Source organism: Hypanus sabinus, chromosome 10 (assembly GCF_030144855.1).
Source record: "Hypanus sabinus isolate sHypSab1 chromosome 10, sHypSab1.hap1, whole genome shotgun sequence".
Taxonomy (NCBI): Eukaryota; Metazoa; Chordata; class Chondrichthyes; order Myliobatiformes; family Dasyatidae; genus Hypanus; species Hypanus sabinus.
In genome coordinates this window covers 63258758-63276538 of record NC_082715.1, presented here as the reverse complement: position 1 = coordinate 63276538, position 17781 = coordinate 63258758, and the positions used below count along the sequence as shown (strand labels likewise).

The 17781-nt window shown below is 42.2% G+C and overlaps 1 protein-coding gene across 1 annotated transcript in view; it reads right to left on the bottom strand.

Moving 5' to 3' along the window:
* Positions 1 to 15507, bottom strand: part of rnaseh1 (ribonuclease H1) — a 34933-nt gene extending 19426 nt beyond the window's left edge. Inside the window, exons 1-2 of the mRNA XM_059981986.1 lie at positions 15393 to 15507; positions 3528 to 3649 (exon numbers count right to left, since the gene is read on the bottom strand). Coding sequence (XP_059837969.1) covers positions 3528 to 3649; positions 15393 to 15496 — 226 coding nt within the window. The 5' untranslated portion in view covers positions 15497 to 15507. The remainder of the gene's footprint in view (positions 1 to 3527; positions 3650 to 15392) is intronic.
* Positions 15508 to 17781: the final 2274 nt, after the last annotated feature.

Genomic DNA, 17781 nt, shown 5'->3' with positions numbered 1-17781 from the left:
AATCCCTGTGAAAAGATATGCTTGGTGGTGGGATCCTGTTGGAGGTGGCAGAAGCTTTAGAGAATTATGTGCTGGATGTGGAGGCCAGTGAGGTGGTAGGTGAGGACAAGATCCCTCATAGGGTAGAGAGGATGGGGCAAGAGCAATCATGCAAGAAATAGAAGGATGTAGTTGAGGGCAGTGTTGGTGGTGGAGGAAGGGAAGCCCTTTTCTTTAAAAAAAAGTAAGATATCTGCTTTGTTCTAGAATGAAAAGCTTCATCCTGAGAGCAAATGCAATGGAGACGGAGTAATTGGGAAAAGGGGAAGGCATTTTTACAAGTAGTAGGGTGGGACAAGGTGTAGTCCAGGTAGCTGTGACAGACCGTGGGTTTGTAATAGACATCGGTGGATATGCTGTCTCCGGAGATACAGACAATGAAATCAAGGAAGGGAAAGGAGATATTGGAAATGGATCAGGTGAATTTGAGGGCAGGGTGGAGGTTGAAGGCAAAGTGGATGAAGTTGATGAGTTCAGCTTGGGTGCAGGAAGCAGCACCAATGCAGTCGTCGATGTAGATAAGAAAAGTGTGGGACAGTCACCAGTGTAGGCTTAGAACATTCACTGTTCCACGTAGCTGTCAAACAGGCAGGCATAGCTGGGATCCATGCAAGTGCCCTGTTGTTTGAAGGAAGTGGGAGATAATGGAAAAGCTACTTCTATCAATACAAAATACACTTTCCAGATCTTTGCAATGTAATCTTCAACTTTTCTTGTCTATAGTAATTTGTAAAACCATACAAGGCTCACTTTTCCTTTATTTATTGAAAAGGTTTGTGTTATTCAATGCTACTTCACAAATGGCAGTAAAAGGATGTTTCGGAATACCCTGCAGAACCTGCTGCTGTAGGTTGTAAACAAGTATCAACAATGAGACAGGTTTAAGATTTTACATTTTAAGGAACGGTTATAGTTTTTATAAAAGCTATGAGGCTATTATACTTTGACAGTGCTTTTCAGGTAAAACAGAATCATACTTGTTTCTGAAATTGAAATGTTGTATCAAACTTGACATATTTTGAACAGAAAGCATATTAGTCTTAAAGCTGATTTTCTTTGTGTGACAATATAATCCAATTTAATGTCAAAACAGTCATGTTCGCCAGACGATAAAAAAAAAGCATTTAGTTTCTGACCCTTCAAGATTTCCAAAATAACTAAAAAAAAAGCTGAGTCAGAGTACAGAAAGGAGATAGGACTACAGACAGGAGAGAGTTGGTTTGTAAATCTGGTGGCAGCAATGGATGTTGGGACTGGTGAAGGTGAAGTGCTGTAGCAAGGGTGTGGGACATTTGGCAGATAAGGAGTGCCAGGGGAGGGGTGGCAGAAGTGCAGACACACACAGCCCTGAAACACCCCAGGCAAGATCATGCAATTGACTTATTGATCACTACAAAATATCTCTCTGGTGTTCCCAGCCCTTCCCCCAACTTAATTTCCCCTCTCCCTCTCTTCCCACTCAGTCCACAATAAAGACCCATGTCAAAATCAGGTTTATCACTCATGCCACAAAATTTATTTGTGGCTGCAATACAGTGCAATACATAAAACTACAGTATACTGTGTAAAAGCCTTGGGTACATATATACACCCAAGACCTTTGCAAGTACTGTACAGAAAGAAAAAAAAATAAGTAGACAAGCAATAATCATCAAGAACATGAGATAAGGAGTCCTTGAAATTGAGTCCATAGGTTACGGGAATAGTTCACCATTGGGGTGAGTGAAGTTATTCCCTCTGGTTCAAAAGCCTGATGGTTGAGGGGTAATAACTGTTCCTAAAGCTGGTAGTGTGGGTCCTGGGATCTATACCTCCTTCCTGATGGCAGCAGCAAGACTGAGATGGTAAGGGTCCTTGATAATGGATGCTGCTCCCCTGTGACAGCACTGATTGTAAATGTGCTCATTGATGGGGAGGGATGGACTGGGCTATATCTATTACTTTTTGTATGCTTTTTTTGTTCAAGGGCATTAGTGTTTCTATACCAGGCCATGATGCAACCAGTCAGTAGGTTCTCCACCACACATCTTTAGTAGTTTGTGAAAGTTTTAGTTGACATGCTGCATGTACAGTATTTCTGTTTTTCCCACATTCTGTTAATACACAGTATTTGTTTTTTGCACTTTTTAAAAATCTATTGAATATAAGTAATATATTTACTTATTTATTATTATGTTTTTTTTTTGGTTTTTCTCTCTCTGCTAGATTATATATTGCTTTGAACTGCTGCTGCTAAATTAATAAATTTCACGCATGACACTCTGAAGGAACTCAGCAGGTTGGGCAGCATCCGTGGAAACGAGCAGTCAACGTTTTGGGCCAAGACTAGGACAAAGGGTCTTGGCCCGAAACATTGACTGCTCATTTCCACGGATGCTGCCCGACCTGCTGAGTTCCTCCAGCGTGTTGTGTGTGTTGCTTTGACCCCAGCATCTGCAGTGTACTTTGTGTTTAATAAATTTCACATCGCAAACTTCTGATGTCTACAAACTTCTAAAGTAGAGGTGCTGCCACCTAATGGCACCTGTGTGCTGGATCCAGGCCGATCCTCTGAAATGATAATGCCAAGGAACTTAAAGTTACTGACACTCTTCACTTCTGATTCCCTGATGAGGCCTGGCTCACGGACCTCCAGTTTCCTCATCGTGTAGTCAATAATCAACTCTTTGGCTTTGCTCACCTTGAGAGAGAGGTTGTTTTGTGGCACCATTCAGTCAGATTTTCAATCACCATCCTTTATGCTGATACATCACTACCTTTGATTTGGCTAACAACAGTGGGATCATTAGCAAACTTAAATATGATATCAGTGCTGTGTTTAGCCTCAAAGTCACAAGTATAAAGCAAGCAGACAGGGGGCTAAGCACTTGTACTGATGGAAATTGTGGTTGTTCGAATTGTTACCAATCCAAAACGACTGGGTTCTGCAAGTGAGAATATTGATGATCCAATTGCAAAGGGAGATATCAAGACCCAGGTCTTGGAATTTATTGATTAGTTTTGAGGGGATGATAGTAATGAATGCAGAGCTGTAAGCAGTGAAGTGCATCCTGATGTATGCATTTTCATTGTCCAGATGTTCCAGGGTTGAGGAAGAGCCAATGAAAAAGCACCTGCTTTTGACCTGTTGTGACAGTAGGCAAACTGGAGTAGATCCACATCACTGCTCAGGCAGGAGTTGATTACACACATACACACATCAGCTACCCTCTCAACTTAAATGTGATAATAAAGCACGACTTAACTCACATCATTTCACACTCCTGTATTTACTTCTGTCACAAGTTTTGCTAAGCTGCAATTTTTATTCCTCATACTCTCCCTAATCCCTCTCTATTTGCAATTTACCCATTTAAAAAGCCAATACATTAAAAATAAAAATCTATGTGTTCGCCCAAAGAACAATGCCAGTTTCTTATATTCTTCTACAGTATTGGCAATACAGTATTTACATCCATTTATTATGCAACTCAAATATCATACTTTACCTGATGATGCAGTTTGTGAATTTATAGCTTCAGTACCTACAAAAGCCCATGCATCATCTTCTGTTGCAAACTTCTTGAAAATGGCATTAGGAAATCTGTCAACTTGCTTTTTACATTCATCCCTAGAAGAGAATATATCTAATTTCAGAAAAAAATGTAATACCTTTATTCTTCAATAAAGATTAATTGGAGCAAACAAAACGAAACAGTACAAATTAGAAATCAATTGACTCATCATCAGAACTTTCCAAAAATTTTCCTCCCATTTAATTCTCCCGATTACATCTTTGTATGCATCCACAATGTACAGCGAAATGTCTTCCCAACGCCCCCACCCCCGCACAATCAAGTCAACTTTCTTTCAAATGAAGCTCTTGCATTCAATGGATATTGCCAATATAAACTACACATTATCCTGCTAACTCACTGCAGCGGCACAGAGCATCGTTCCCGTTTGGCAGCTTTTCTAAACTTAAGTGACTTATACAAAAACAAAAATTTAATTACAACTGAGCACAATAATTCAAATTATCCTTCACCGAACAATCCAAATCTAACAAAATCTAACAATAATTTCACTCCAATTATAATATTTACATGTAAACCAAGAACAGACGATGATAAAAATTCTCCAGTTCACTAGTACAGGCACACTCAGTTGGTTAGTCAACTTTTCATTTAAATAGAAATATTAGTACCCACAAGATTATATACTATGTTTGCTAGAACTGTTCGGAAGGGTTTAAACTAATTTGGCAGAAGGATGGGAGCCAGAGTGATAGGACTGTTCATTTACAAGCAGAGACTTTTGCCAGGAAGGACAGGCAGATGATAGTGCATAATTGCAGTCAGCAAGATGAGTTGCAGTGCAAAAAGGGGACAATAATAAAAAAAGGTGATGGATATAGGACTGAAGGTGTTACATTTGAATGCACGCAGCATACGGAACAAGCTGAATGATCTTTGTAGCACAGTTAAGAGACTGGCAGGTATGACACTGTGGGCATCGTTGAGTCATGGCTGAAAGATTATAGTTGGGAGCATAACATCCACAGATACACCTTGTATCAAAAGGACAAGCAGGTAAGCACAGGGTTACTGAGGCTCTGTCGATAAGATAAAATCAAATCCTCAGAATGAGGTGATGTAGAGTCCTTGTGTGCAGAGTTAAGAAAATGCAAGGAAAATCCATGATGCCAGTTCTGAACCGTAACACACAAACTGCTGGAGGAACTAAGCAAGCCGGGCAGCATCTATGGAAAAAAGTACAGTTGGCGTTTTGGGCCAAAACCCGTCAGCAGAATTGTAGAAATTGTGGAGGCATGAGTAATAATCTTTCAAGAATCACTATTCTGGAATAGTTCTGGAGGACTGGAAAATTGCAAATGTCACTCAACTCTTCAAGGGAAGGAGGCAGAAGAAGGAAATTACAGAAAAGTTAGAGGTTGGGAAGATGCTGGAGTCAATTGTTAAAGATGTGATTTTTGGGGTACTTGGAGAGAAGATAAAATAGACCAAAGTCAGCATGCTTTCCTTAAGAGAGAAGTTTTGGGCCCCTTATATAAGGAGGGATGCGCTGACATTGGAGAGAGCTCAGAGCTATAGCAGAATGAAAGGTTTATCTTTTGAGAAGTGACTGATAACTTTGGGCCTGTACTTACTGGAATTTAGAATATTGAGGGGGGGTGGGAATCTCATTGAAACATATTGAATCTTGAAAAGCCTAGAGAGTGAATGTGGAGAAGCTGTTTCCCATGGTGGGACAGTCTAGAACCAGAGGGCACAGCCTCAGAAGAGGTTCGTCCATTTAGAATGGAGATGAGGAAGAATTTCTTTAGCCAGAGGGTGTTGAATCTGTGGAACTCACTGCCAAATGTGGCTGTGGAGGCCAGGTCATTGAGTGTATTTAAGGTGGAAGTTGACAGGTTCTCAATTAATTAGGGCATGAAAAGTTATGGGGAGAAGGCAGAAGAAAGGGGTTGAGGGGGAAAATGGATCAGCCATTATGAAATGGCAGAGCAGAATCAATCGACCAAATGGCCCAATTCTGCTGCCACGTCCTATGGTCTACATATTACCAACCTTCTTTAGCTACTCCCCACCAAGGGATGTGTTTGCTTCACAAAGATCCTAACAGATGGGTCCATAACAGATTCAATCTCAGTGGAAATGGTTTTCTGCAGGAATCCAAAAAACAGGAATGCTACACAATCAACATGACAGAATCAGACTTGGGTATCAATTTTGAAAAAAAAAAAGCCGATGCATACTAAGCATAGGAGCTAGAGGAAGCCACTGAACTCAAGCTTATAGCACCATTTACACCATGGCTGATAACTGTAAACTAAACATCACATTCCACCAGCTAACGCCTTGGATATCACGTGTTACCTATTACAGCTTTTAAAAATACTCAGTTACAGACCTCAAAGTTACAAAACCTTACTATTCTAAGAAAATTTGCCACACCTGTCTTAAACAGGTGACTCTATTTTAAAAAAAAAAGTGACTCCTAGTTCTGGATTCTCCAGCGAAAGGAAACCTTTCTACCCACTCCATGCATGAGAAGATGCCTCAAACTAGTTCTCTCCCCCCCCCCCCCCACTCCTTCTGAACTACAGCAGAAACAAGCTTAGTCTGTCCAAATTTTTAAACTTCGAATTCAAAGTAAACTAAATATCAAAGTCTATATTCAGTCAGCCCTCCTTACCTGCGGGGGATTGGTTCTGGGGACCCCCCCCCCCGCCCCGCAGATATCAAAAAACACGGATGCTCAAGTCCCTTATATAAAATGGCATAGTATTTGCATATAACCTACACACATCCTCCCATATACTTTAAATCATCTCTAGATTACTTATAATACCTAATACAATGTAAATGCTATGTAAATAGTTGTTATACTGTACTGTTTGGGGAATAATGACAAGAAAAAAGTCTGTACGTGTTCAGTACAGGCGCAAGCATCGTAGCTCTTCTGGGAACACTGATGCCGCCTCGACATCAGCTGATCCCGATTCTGCCGCAATCTTTAAGTTCTGAGGCTGAAGCGCTTTACATAGCTGGCCAGCCATCCCTCACTAGCCTTAAACTCCTTCCTCTCGCTCACAACACAAGTAGCAAATGAACGAGACACGAGGCGAACAATGCTCAACTGATCCGTGGTTGTTTGAATCTGCACATGCTGAACCCACGGATAAGGAGAGCCAACTGTATTGTGGCATGCAAAAGTTTGGGCACCCCTAGTCAAAATTTGTTACTGTGAATAGCTAAGCGAGTAAAAGATGACCTGATTTCCAAAGGCATAAAGTTAAAGATGACACATTTATTTAATATTTTAAGATTACTTAGAACCATAGAACATTACAGCATAGTACAGGCTCTTCAACCCTCCATGTTGTGCCGACCCATATAATCCTTAAAAAAAGTACTAAATCCACACTACCCCATAACCCTCCATTTTTCTTTCATCCATGTGCCTGTTCAAGAGGCTCTTAAATACCCCTAATGTTTTAGTCTACACCACCATCCCTGGCAAGTCATTCCAGGCACTCACAACCCTCTGTGTAAAAAACTTACCCCTGATGCCTCCCCTAATTTTGTACATATGCCCTCTGGTGTTTGCTATTGGTGCACTGGGAAACAGGTACTGACTATGCACCCTATCTATGCCTCTCATAATCTTACAGACCTCTATCATGTCCCCTCTCATTCTTCTACGCTCCAAAGAGAAAAGTCCCAGCTCTGCTAACCTTGCTTCATATGACTTATTCTTCAAACCACGCAACATCCTGGTGAATCTCCTCTGCACCCTCTCCATAGCTTCCACATCCTTTCTATAATGAGAATTGAGCACAATACTCTCAAGTGCGCTCAACAGAGATTAAGGGAGTTGCAACATGACCTCTCTACTCGAACTCAATCCCCTTGTTAATGAAGCCTAGCATCCGATAGGCCTTCTTAACTACCCTATCAACCTGCACAGCAACTTTGAGGGATGTATGGATTTGAACCCCAAGGTCCCTTTGTTCATCCACACTCTTAAGCAACTGACCATAAATCCTGTACTCAGTCTTCTGGTTTGTCCTTCCAAAATGCATCACCTCACACTTATCTGGATTGAACTCCATCTACCATTTTTCTGTCCAACTCTGCAGCCTGTCTATATCCTTTCGTAACCTTCGACAACCTGCAGCTCCATCCACAACTCCTCCAATCTTCGTGTAATCCGCAAACTTACTCACCCATCCTTCCGCCTCTAAATCCAGGTCATTTATAAAAATCACAAACAGCAGGGGTCCCAGGACAGATCCCTGTGGCACTCGACTAGTCACCGATCTCCAGCCACTTCTTTATTTCCATCTTTTACAGTTTCAAAATAACAAAAAAGGAAAAGGGCCAAAGCAAAAGTTTGCGCACCCTGGATGGTCAGTAGTTAGTACCACCCACTTTGGCAAGTAACCCAGCTTGTAATCACTTTCTGTAGCCAGCTAAGAGGCATTCAATTCTTGTTTGGGGGATTTTTGCCCATTCTTCCTTGCAAAAGGCTTCTAGTTCTGTGAGATTCCTGGGCCATCTTGCAGGCACTGCTCTTGTGAGGTCTATCCACAGATTTTTGATGCTGTTCAGGTCAGGGGACTGAGGGCCATGGCAAAACCTACAGCTTGTGCCTCTTGAGCTAGTCCATTGTGGATTTTCAGGTGTGTTAAGGATCATTATCCTGTTGTAGAAGCTATCATCCTCAGCTTTTTTTTTCCCACAGACGGTGTGACATTTGCTTCTAGAATTTGCTGGTATTTAATTGAATTCATTCTCCTCTCTACCAGTGAAATGTTCCCCGTGCCACTGGCTGCAACACAAGCCCAAAGCACGATCGATCCAACCCCGTGCTTAACAGTTGGAGAGGTGTTCTCTTCATGAAATTCTGCACCCTTTTTTCTCCAAACACACTTCTGCTCATTGCGGCTAAAAAGTTCTATTTTAACTTCATCAGTCCACAGGACTTGTTTCCAAAATGCATCAGGCTTGTTTAGATGTTCCTTTGCAAACTTCTGATGCTGAATTTTGTGGTGAGGACGCAGGAAAGGTTTTCTTCTGATGACTCTTCCATTGAGGTCATACTTGTGCACGTGTTGCTACACAGTAGAACAGTGCACCACCACTCCAGTCTGCTAAATCTTCCTGAGGGTCTTTTGCAGTCAAACAGAGGTTTTGATTTGCCTTCCTAGAAATCCTACGAGCAGTTCTCTCGGAAAGTTTTCTTGGTCTTCCAGACCTCAACTTGACCTCCACCGTTCCTGATAACTGCCATTTCTTAATTACATTACGAACTGAGGAAACTGCTACCTGAAAACGCTTTGCTATCTTACTGTAGCCTTCTCCTGCTTTGTGGGCATCATTTACTTTAATTTACAGAGTGCTAGGCAGTTACTTAGAGGAGCCCATGGCTGCTGATTGTTGGGACAATGTTTGAGGAGTCTGGGTATTTATAAAGCTTTGAATTTTGCATCACCTGGCCTTTCTTAACGATGACTGTGAACAAGCCATAGCCCTAACAAGCTAATTAAGGTCTGAGACCTTGGTAAAAGTTATCCGAGAGCTCAAATCTCTTGGGGTGCCCAACTTTTGCCTGGTGCTCCTTTCCTATTTCTCACTCTAAAACTGTACAAAACAAAAATAATACACTAATCTTGCTTCAAATGTAGAAAAGAATGTTTCATCTTTAACTTTATAACTTTTGGAGATCAGTTCATCTTCTACTCACTTAACTATTCACAGTAACAGAAACTTTGACCAGGGGTGCCCAAACTTTTGCATGTCACTGTATGTCACCATATACTACAATGAGATACAACAGAAATTCTACAGATGCTGGAAATCCAAGCAACATACACAAAATGCTGGAGATGCCAGGCAGCATCTATGGAAAAGAATCCAGTTGACATTTCAGGCAAAGACCCTTCAGCAGGACTCTACAATGAAATTCAATTACTTCTGGCATTCACAGTAAATGCAAAGAACAATAGAATCAATAGAAACTGCACACAAGACGAACAAAATGCAAAACACAAAAAACTGCAAACACAGAAAGAAAAATAATAATAAATAAAGCAATAACCATGAGAACATGAGATGACAAGTCTTTGAAAGTGTCTCCAGAAGTTATGGGAACAGCTCAATGTTGGGGTGAGAGGAGCAAAGCTATATCCTCTAGTTCAGGGGTCGGCAACCTTTACCACTGAAAGAGCCATTTGGACCTGTTTCCCACAGAAAAGAAAACACTGGGAGCCACAAAACCCGTTTGACATGTCAAATGAAATAACACTGCATACGTTTTTTTTTTGCCTTTATGCTATGTATAAACAAACTATAATGTGTTGCATTTATGAAATCGATAAACTCCTGCAGAGAAAACGAAATTACATTTCTGCATGCAACAAAAACATTTTGAACTCTGAAAAAAAGACGTTGGGTTGAAGGTTACTTTTGAGTAAAGTACTCAATGTCTATCTGAGTCATTCTTGTATTTATGAAAAACGTCGAACTTAAATTGTCCGCCAGAGGCAAACCAAAAATAACGTCAGACAGCTGTCAACCTAAAAAATAAAAGTACTATTTCACTGAACAATGAAAAAATATGAATATACGTAAAATAGTAGGCAATTAAAATATTTATCATACTTGGTTAATGGGATTTCTGCTCCTGGACCTCAGCGCACAGCGTCTGCACATCAAGGCTGTATGACGTCACCTTCATCTTTACACAGGATCGCAGGCTGTCATCTGTGAGGCGTGCGCGATGTTTGTTTTTAATAAAGTTCATGTTGGAGAACACCTGCTCACAATCATATGTGGATCCAAAGATCGACAGGACTCCAAGCGCATACTTTTTAATGTTTACATGAATGTCGGGGATAGCATTCCATGTTTAGAACACGTTTGTCCGGTTGGAGGAGGTTTTCAATATCACTCCATTGGTGATTCTTAGGAAGAACGGCCTTCTGACAGGTAACATCTTCAAGGTCTGCCGCCAAGCGTCTAAACTTGGACACCCATATGTCTTTGTCGGCTAGGTCGTCCAGTTCCATCGCAAGATCAGGTTGACTCACACCTGCCAATGCAGTCGTAATCAGTAGGGATGGCTCGATGCTTAGGGGAGTGACCGGGAAGGATAATGTGTTTTTTTTCCTCTCTGAACTCACAGAAGTGTTTCCCAAATGATGTTTGCATTGCGATGATTGCAGAATGTAAATACTCCGAATTTATCATTTTGTGAGCTTGTCTGAACTCTCTCAAATTGGGGAAGTGAGACAATGTGCCTTTCTGTAAGTCTCTGGCAAGCACTGTTAACTTGCGCTCGAATGCCAAAACATCCTCCAACATGTGCAGGGCTGTGCGTCCTTTCCCCTGAAGAGCTGTGTTCAGCGTGTTCAGGTGCGCTGTCATGAACACCATGAAGTACAGCTTTTACAGCCACTCTGGCTGTTCCAGCTCAGGAAAGGTGAGCCCTTTGCTGTCCAGGAAAGTTTTCACTTCTTCCAGACACGCGACAAACCTTTTCAGCACCTCCCCTCTTGACAGCCACCGGACTTTGTTGTGCAGCAGGAGATCAGAATATGCGCTTTCCAGCTTGTCCAGTAACAAACGGAATTGCGGGTGATTTAAACTTTTTGCCATTATTTTATTGACAACCCGAATGACAACATCCATTACTTCTGTGCATTCCGGAGGAAATATTTGAGCGCACAGTGCCTCTTGGTGCAAGATGCAGTGAAAAGTCAGCAGCTTTCTGTCCAGCGACTTCTGCAGGAAAGCCACAAATCCCTTGTGCGCTCCTGTCATACGGTGCCCCATCAGTAGCTACTGACACCAGGTGGGTGGTCTTTATTCCTTTGGCTCTTAAACAATTCAAGGCAGCCTCACAGATGTCCTCCCCCCCGTGTTTGGCCTTTTAGAGGTATCAACTCAATCATTTCTTCCTGTGGCCCGGCAGGATTTACATACCGGCAGAACAGCGCTATTTGTTCAATATCACCTTTGTCTTTAGACTCGTCACAGGCAATCGAGGGGGCCACAGCTGAATTGATGTCTTTAATTTGCTGTCTTGTGATGTCTTCTGCCATTTTTATGGTTCTGTCTTTGACAGTCTTTGCAGAGAGGGGCAGATCCCTGATTTTCTTCACAATTTCACTCTTGTTTTTAAATTCCGTGAATAGATGTTCTGAAATCTAATGAAAGATTCTTTTATATATTCACCATCTGTAAACTGCTTCCCGTGCCTGACTATTTCCTGAGCGGCAACAAAACTGACATATGTAGTTGATTTTTCAGACTTCATCCACTTCTTGAAATGATTTTTGCTCAGATCAACCTTCCGCATCAGTTCCGAAACAGCTTTTTTTCTCTCATCTCCATCCGGATATTTTTGAGCAAAGGTTGCGTGTTTATTCTGGAAATGTCTTGCGACATTTGACTTTTTGTTGTTTGCTAGTTTCTCATTGCATATTAAGCATACCGGTAAACCAGTCGCGTCAGCAGTGAAAGCAAATGAATCTGCCCACGTATCATTTAACGTTCTGTTTTCTTCAGTCACTTTTCTTTTTTTAGAATTCTCCATAGTTAGCCTACCTTGGATCGAAAAATTAAAGAAATCGCGCACTGGCGGGTGTCAGGCACTGGCAGTGGTGACGTATATTAATAGCGACAAAAACACCTTTTACTTAGATTATACAAGATTAACATAATCTTCAAATTTAGAATTACATTTCAAAAACTAACAAACTAACATAAAATACATTTTAATTAAATACTCATCATTTATTTTCCAAAGCCACAGGGAGCCGCAGCACAGAGATGAAAGAGCCACATGCGGCTCTGGAGCCGCGGGTTGCCGACCCCTGCTCTAGTTCAAGAGCCTGATGGTTGAGGGGTAATAACTGTATCCAAACCTGGTCGAGTGAGTCCCAAGGCTCCTGTTAATTTTTCCTGATAGGATTAGCAAGAAGAAAGCATGGCCTGAATGGTGGTGATGGGGGGGTGGTCCTTGAGGATGGATGCTGCTTTCTTGCAATAGAACTTCTTGTAAATGTGCTCACTGGAGGAGAAGGCACTGGGAGATATCTAATACTTTTTGCAGGCTTTTTCATTCAAGGGTATTGCTGTTTCCATACCAGGCTGTGATGCAACTTATCAGTACACTCTCCGCCACCATGCCTCTAAAGCACATCAGAATCAGATTTATTATCACTGTGAAATTTGTTAACTTAGCAGCAGCAGTTCAAAGCAATACATAATATAGAAGAAAAAGTAATAAAATAATAGTAAATAATTACATAAATTACAGTATACATATATTGAATAGTAAAAATGTGCAAAAAATAGAAATAATATACATTTTAAAAGTGAGGTAGTGTTCAAGGGTTCAATGTCCACCTAGGAATCGAAAGGCAGGGAAGAAGCTATTCCTGAATTGCTGAGTGTGTGCCTTCAGGCTTCTGTACTTTCTACCTGATGGTATCAGTGAGGAAAGTGCATGCCCTAGATGCTGGAGGTCCTTAATAATGGATGCTACCTTTCTGAGACACAGTTCCTTGACAATCTCTTAGGTACTTCATATGCTCGTACGCAAGATGGAGCTGACTAAATTTACAAAACTCTGCAGCTTCTTTCAGTCCTGTGCAGTAGCAGCCCCACCCCTGTACCAAATAGTGATGCAAGCCTGCCAGAATGCTCTCCACAGTAAATCTATAGAAGTTTGAGTATACTTGTTGACATACCAAATTCCTAATGAAGTATTGCCGCTGTCTTGCCTTCTTTACAACTGCATCAACATGTTGGGACCCGGATAGGTCTTCACAGAACTTGACACCCAGGGACTTGAAACTGCTCACTCTCTTAATTTCTGATCGCTCTATGAGGATTGGTATATGTTCCTTCATCTTACCCTTCCTGAAGTCCACAATCAGCTCTTTCATATTACTGACATTGAGTGCCAGGTAGTTGCTGTGACACCACTCTACTAGTTGGCATATCTTTCTCTTGTATGCCCTCTCATCTCCATCTGAGATTCTACCAACAATGGTTGTATCATCAGTAAATTTATAGATGGTATTTGAGCTATGCCTAGCCACACAGTCATGGTTATAGAGAGAGTAGAGCAATGGGCTAACCACATTCCCCTGAGGTGCACCAGTGTTGATCGCCAGCAAGGAGATGTTAAGACAATAAGATATAGGAGCCAAAGTAGGCCATTAAGCCCATTGAGTCCACTACACTATTCAAACATGGGCTGATCCAATTCGTCCAGTCATCCCAACTCCCTGCCTTCTCCCCATACCTTTTGATGCTCTGGCTAATCAAGAACCTATCTATCTCTGTCTTAAATACACCCAATGACTTGGCCTCCACAGCCACTCGTGGCATCAAATTCCACAGATTTACCACCCTCTGACTAAAGTAATTTCTCCACCTCTTTGTTCTAAATTGACGTTCTTCAATCCTGAAGTTGTGCCCTCTTGTCCTAGACAGCCCTACCATGGGAAATAACTTCACCAAATCTAATCTGTTCATGCCTTTTAACATTAGGATTGTTTTGATGAGACACCCACCCCTAAACTCCAGGGAATACAGCCCAAGAGCTACCAGACATTCCTCATACAGTAACCCTTTAATTGTTGGAATCATTCTCATGAATCTTCTCTGAATCCTTTCCAATGTCTTCCTAAAATAAGGAGCCCAAAACTGCACACAATACTCCAAGTGTGGTCTCACGAGTGCCTTATACAGCCTCAACATCACATCCCTGCACTTATATCCTATACCTCTAGAAATTAATGCCAACATGGCATTCACCTTCTTTACCACCGACTCAACCTGGAGGTTAACCCTTCGGGTATCCTGCACAAGGACTCCCAAGTCCCTTTGAATCTCTGCATTTTGAATTCTCTTCCCATCTAAATAATTGCCTGCCCATTTATTTCTTCCACCAAAGTGCATAACCATATATTTTCCAACATTGTACTTCATTTGCCACTTCTCTGCCCATCCTCCTAAGCTATCTACGTCTCTCAGCAGGCTCTCTGTTTCCTCACCACTACCGCACAAACTGTGGTCTTCCAGTTAGGAAGCTGAGGATCCAATTGCAGAGGGAGGTACAGAGGCACAGGTTCTGAAACTTCTCAATCAGGATTGTGGGAATGATGATGCTAAATGCTGAGCTATGATGAACAGCATGCTGACATAGGTGTTTATGTGATTCACCTTACAGCACGTTGGCAACTCTCTGGACCTGTTTGACAGTGACAGTCTGTCTGGACAGTGACAACAATGATTGACAAATGTTCAAACAACTCCTGCATTCAGGACAGGCCGTTTTCTTTGCTAAAAAAAAACTGATTATATTGAACTCCCTGAAATATCCTAATTTCCCCAAGAGGTGTGAATGTGTGACTATCTCCTCTCCACTAAGTTTTGGATGTATTTCTACTGAAATTCTAAGGCTTTATGAGGTTGGCAAGCAACAACTACCGGTTATTGGCATGCAACACTTTTTATCTTACCCTCTCACATAATCGAAGTATTCCAGGTTTGACCATAATCCCTACTTCAATTTTCCCGGTTAACACCGAGTGGGAACATGCCTCCAAACAGTACACCTATTCCGACATGACCAGGCCACGCAATCCAACCTCACCCCAGTCCAATAAGACCCACAGACGTAGACTGAGAGCAAAACGACCCCACCGACTTTGTATCTGAATCCACAACCTGCAGAGCCAAAGGCTGAAGTACCTACTTCGGAGCCAGGGCGGAGGGGGAAGGGTGGTGGGAGCGGAATCCCTGGCTGACCCCGGTCCCCACACTCACCAAGTCTCATACACCCCGGGGTTCCTCCCTGCCCGCACCGCATAGTAAAACCGACCCTTCATTCGACAGATGAGCGCTGCAGCCAAGCCGCCCAACTTCCACATCCGGCCGTGCGCCCCGCCCCGCCCCTGATTGGCTGCCGGGAGCGCGTAAACACTGCCGCTCTGCGAGAGGATGGGACGTGTGATGACTGAAACTGCACGGGAGAGCCTGTTGGTAGCTACCCACGTCAATCGTGTGACGCCACGTACTCGTCCCGCCCACTCCGCTTTTGATTCTCTGGCGCCTGTACCACATTCAGGTGGTAGGCTGGGGAGAAGCAGTATGAAGTCTCTGGAAGTTACCGGTGCTGAAATAACAATGAACGTGGCTGGAGGAACTGCCCGGGTTGCCTTGTCCATACTGCACCAACCGCCGCAGTCCCTGATGCATGCAGTTACTGAATCAGAATCAGGTCTAATATCACCAGCGTATGTCGTGTATTTTGTTCACTTTGCTGCAGCAGTACAATGCTGCCTCTGCTATAAAAATAGACGAAAAACTGAATTATAGTAAGTATATAAATAATTAAATTAACGTGCAAAAAATGTAAATAAGTACTGAGGTAGTGTTCGTTGGTTCAATGTCCATTCAGAAATCAGATGGTGCGGGTAAGAGACTGTTCTGAACTGTGAGTATGTGCCTTCAGGCTTCTGTACTGCCTTTTGATGGTATAATGAGAAGAAGGCATGTCCTGGGTGATGGGGGTTCATAATAATGAACACAACCTTGAAGATGTCCTGGATACTATGGAGGCTAGTGTTCATGATAGGACTGAGTTTACAACGCTCTGCAGCTTACTTTGATCCTGTGCACCCCCCCCCCCACCAGTTAGAATGCTCTCCATAGTACAGCTGAAATTTGTGAGTGTTGTAGGTGACATACCAAATCTCCTCAAACACCTAATGAAAAAGAGCTGCTATCATGCCTTCTTTGTAGCTGCATGGATATGTTGAGTCCAGGTTAGATCCTTGGAGATATTGACACCAGGAACTTGAAATTGCTCACTCTTTCCACTCAATCCTTCTACAAGGATTGGTGTGTGTTCCCTCATTTTACCCTTTTGGAAGTCCACAATCAATTCTTTGGGCTTAATGACTGTTGGGTGAATGAAGTCACTGGAGAAAAGTACTGGTAGATATGAAACAGCCTCTTTATTTGACAAAGCAAGATACAGCAGGCATCAGACACTTTCGGCGGAAAGGTCTGGCTGGTCCTCACCACCTGATACTTTATGTGCTGAACATCAAAGGACAATTCCATATTTACAATGCATCTACAATGCTTTCTTTGGAACTACACACAAACGTCATGCCTCCTGATTCGCACCCACACTGCAGACATCTAGATGAATTTTAATCAGCATTGTCTAGTCTGTGATTCAAGGCTTTCAAAAACCTATTGCTCAGAGCTGCATTTTAAGTTAAATCTATAATCTATATTCAGATTATTTGAAGATTGGTGTCCAAAGTCATTTGCTAAATGTGCTAAACCCAGAAATCACTCCAACAGTCCCTCCTCTTGGCCCTCCTGGACAAAAATAAATTTGTGTTGGGAAAGGCCAATCTTAACGAAGATCTACTCTAATAGGGTAGCAGAAATACCCTACCTCGGAATTCCCCCCTCCCCAATTACTTTATGTGCATCTACTTCTACCCTGTCACCCCTAATTGCTACCTACAATGAAGACAATACTTTTTGTGATGTTGAGAAAGTCATATTTTCAGGATCTGTTGTGCAGTCAAGATTGTGTACATTGTACCTTTTAATGATTGGCATTGTCACTCTGGTGGAGCTTCTGAAGCACAGGAAGAAAGATCCTTTCAATGACTTTATCTGAGGCAGAATCAGTCAGAGACTGGATTACCATCATCACCATTACAAGAACAACAGCTAACAAATTTCACAACACATGCCGGTGATAATATACCTGATTTTAAGGTCAGAGACTAGCAATCCTGTGACGAGTAACTCACTTCTTGCTTCCACAAACCCTGTCCTGCATCTATAAGACTCAATTCAGATGTGTGATGAAATACTTTCCACTTGCCTGGATGAGTTCAGCTTCAACAATACTCAGAAAGCTCAACACTATACAGAATGTAAACATCCAAGATCCTGCAGATGCTGGAAATCCAGAGCAACACACACTCAGCAGATCGGGCAGCATTTAGGAAAAGGAATAAACAATCAACATTTTGGGCCAAGACGTAGCAGCCTGTGTGATAGGCAACCCATCCATGACCATTCATTCACTCAACCACCAACTAGAAACAACTTAACAAAATTCCTTAGACAGCACCTTCCAAATCCCTAATATCTACCATCTGAACGGACAAAGGAAGCAACA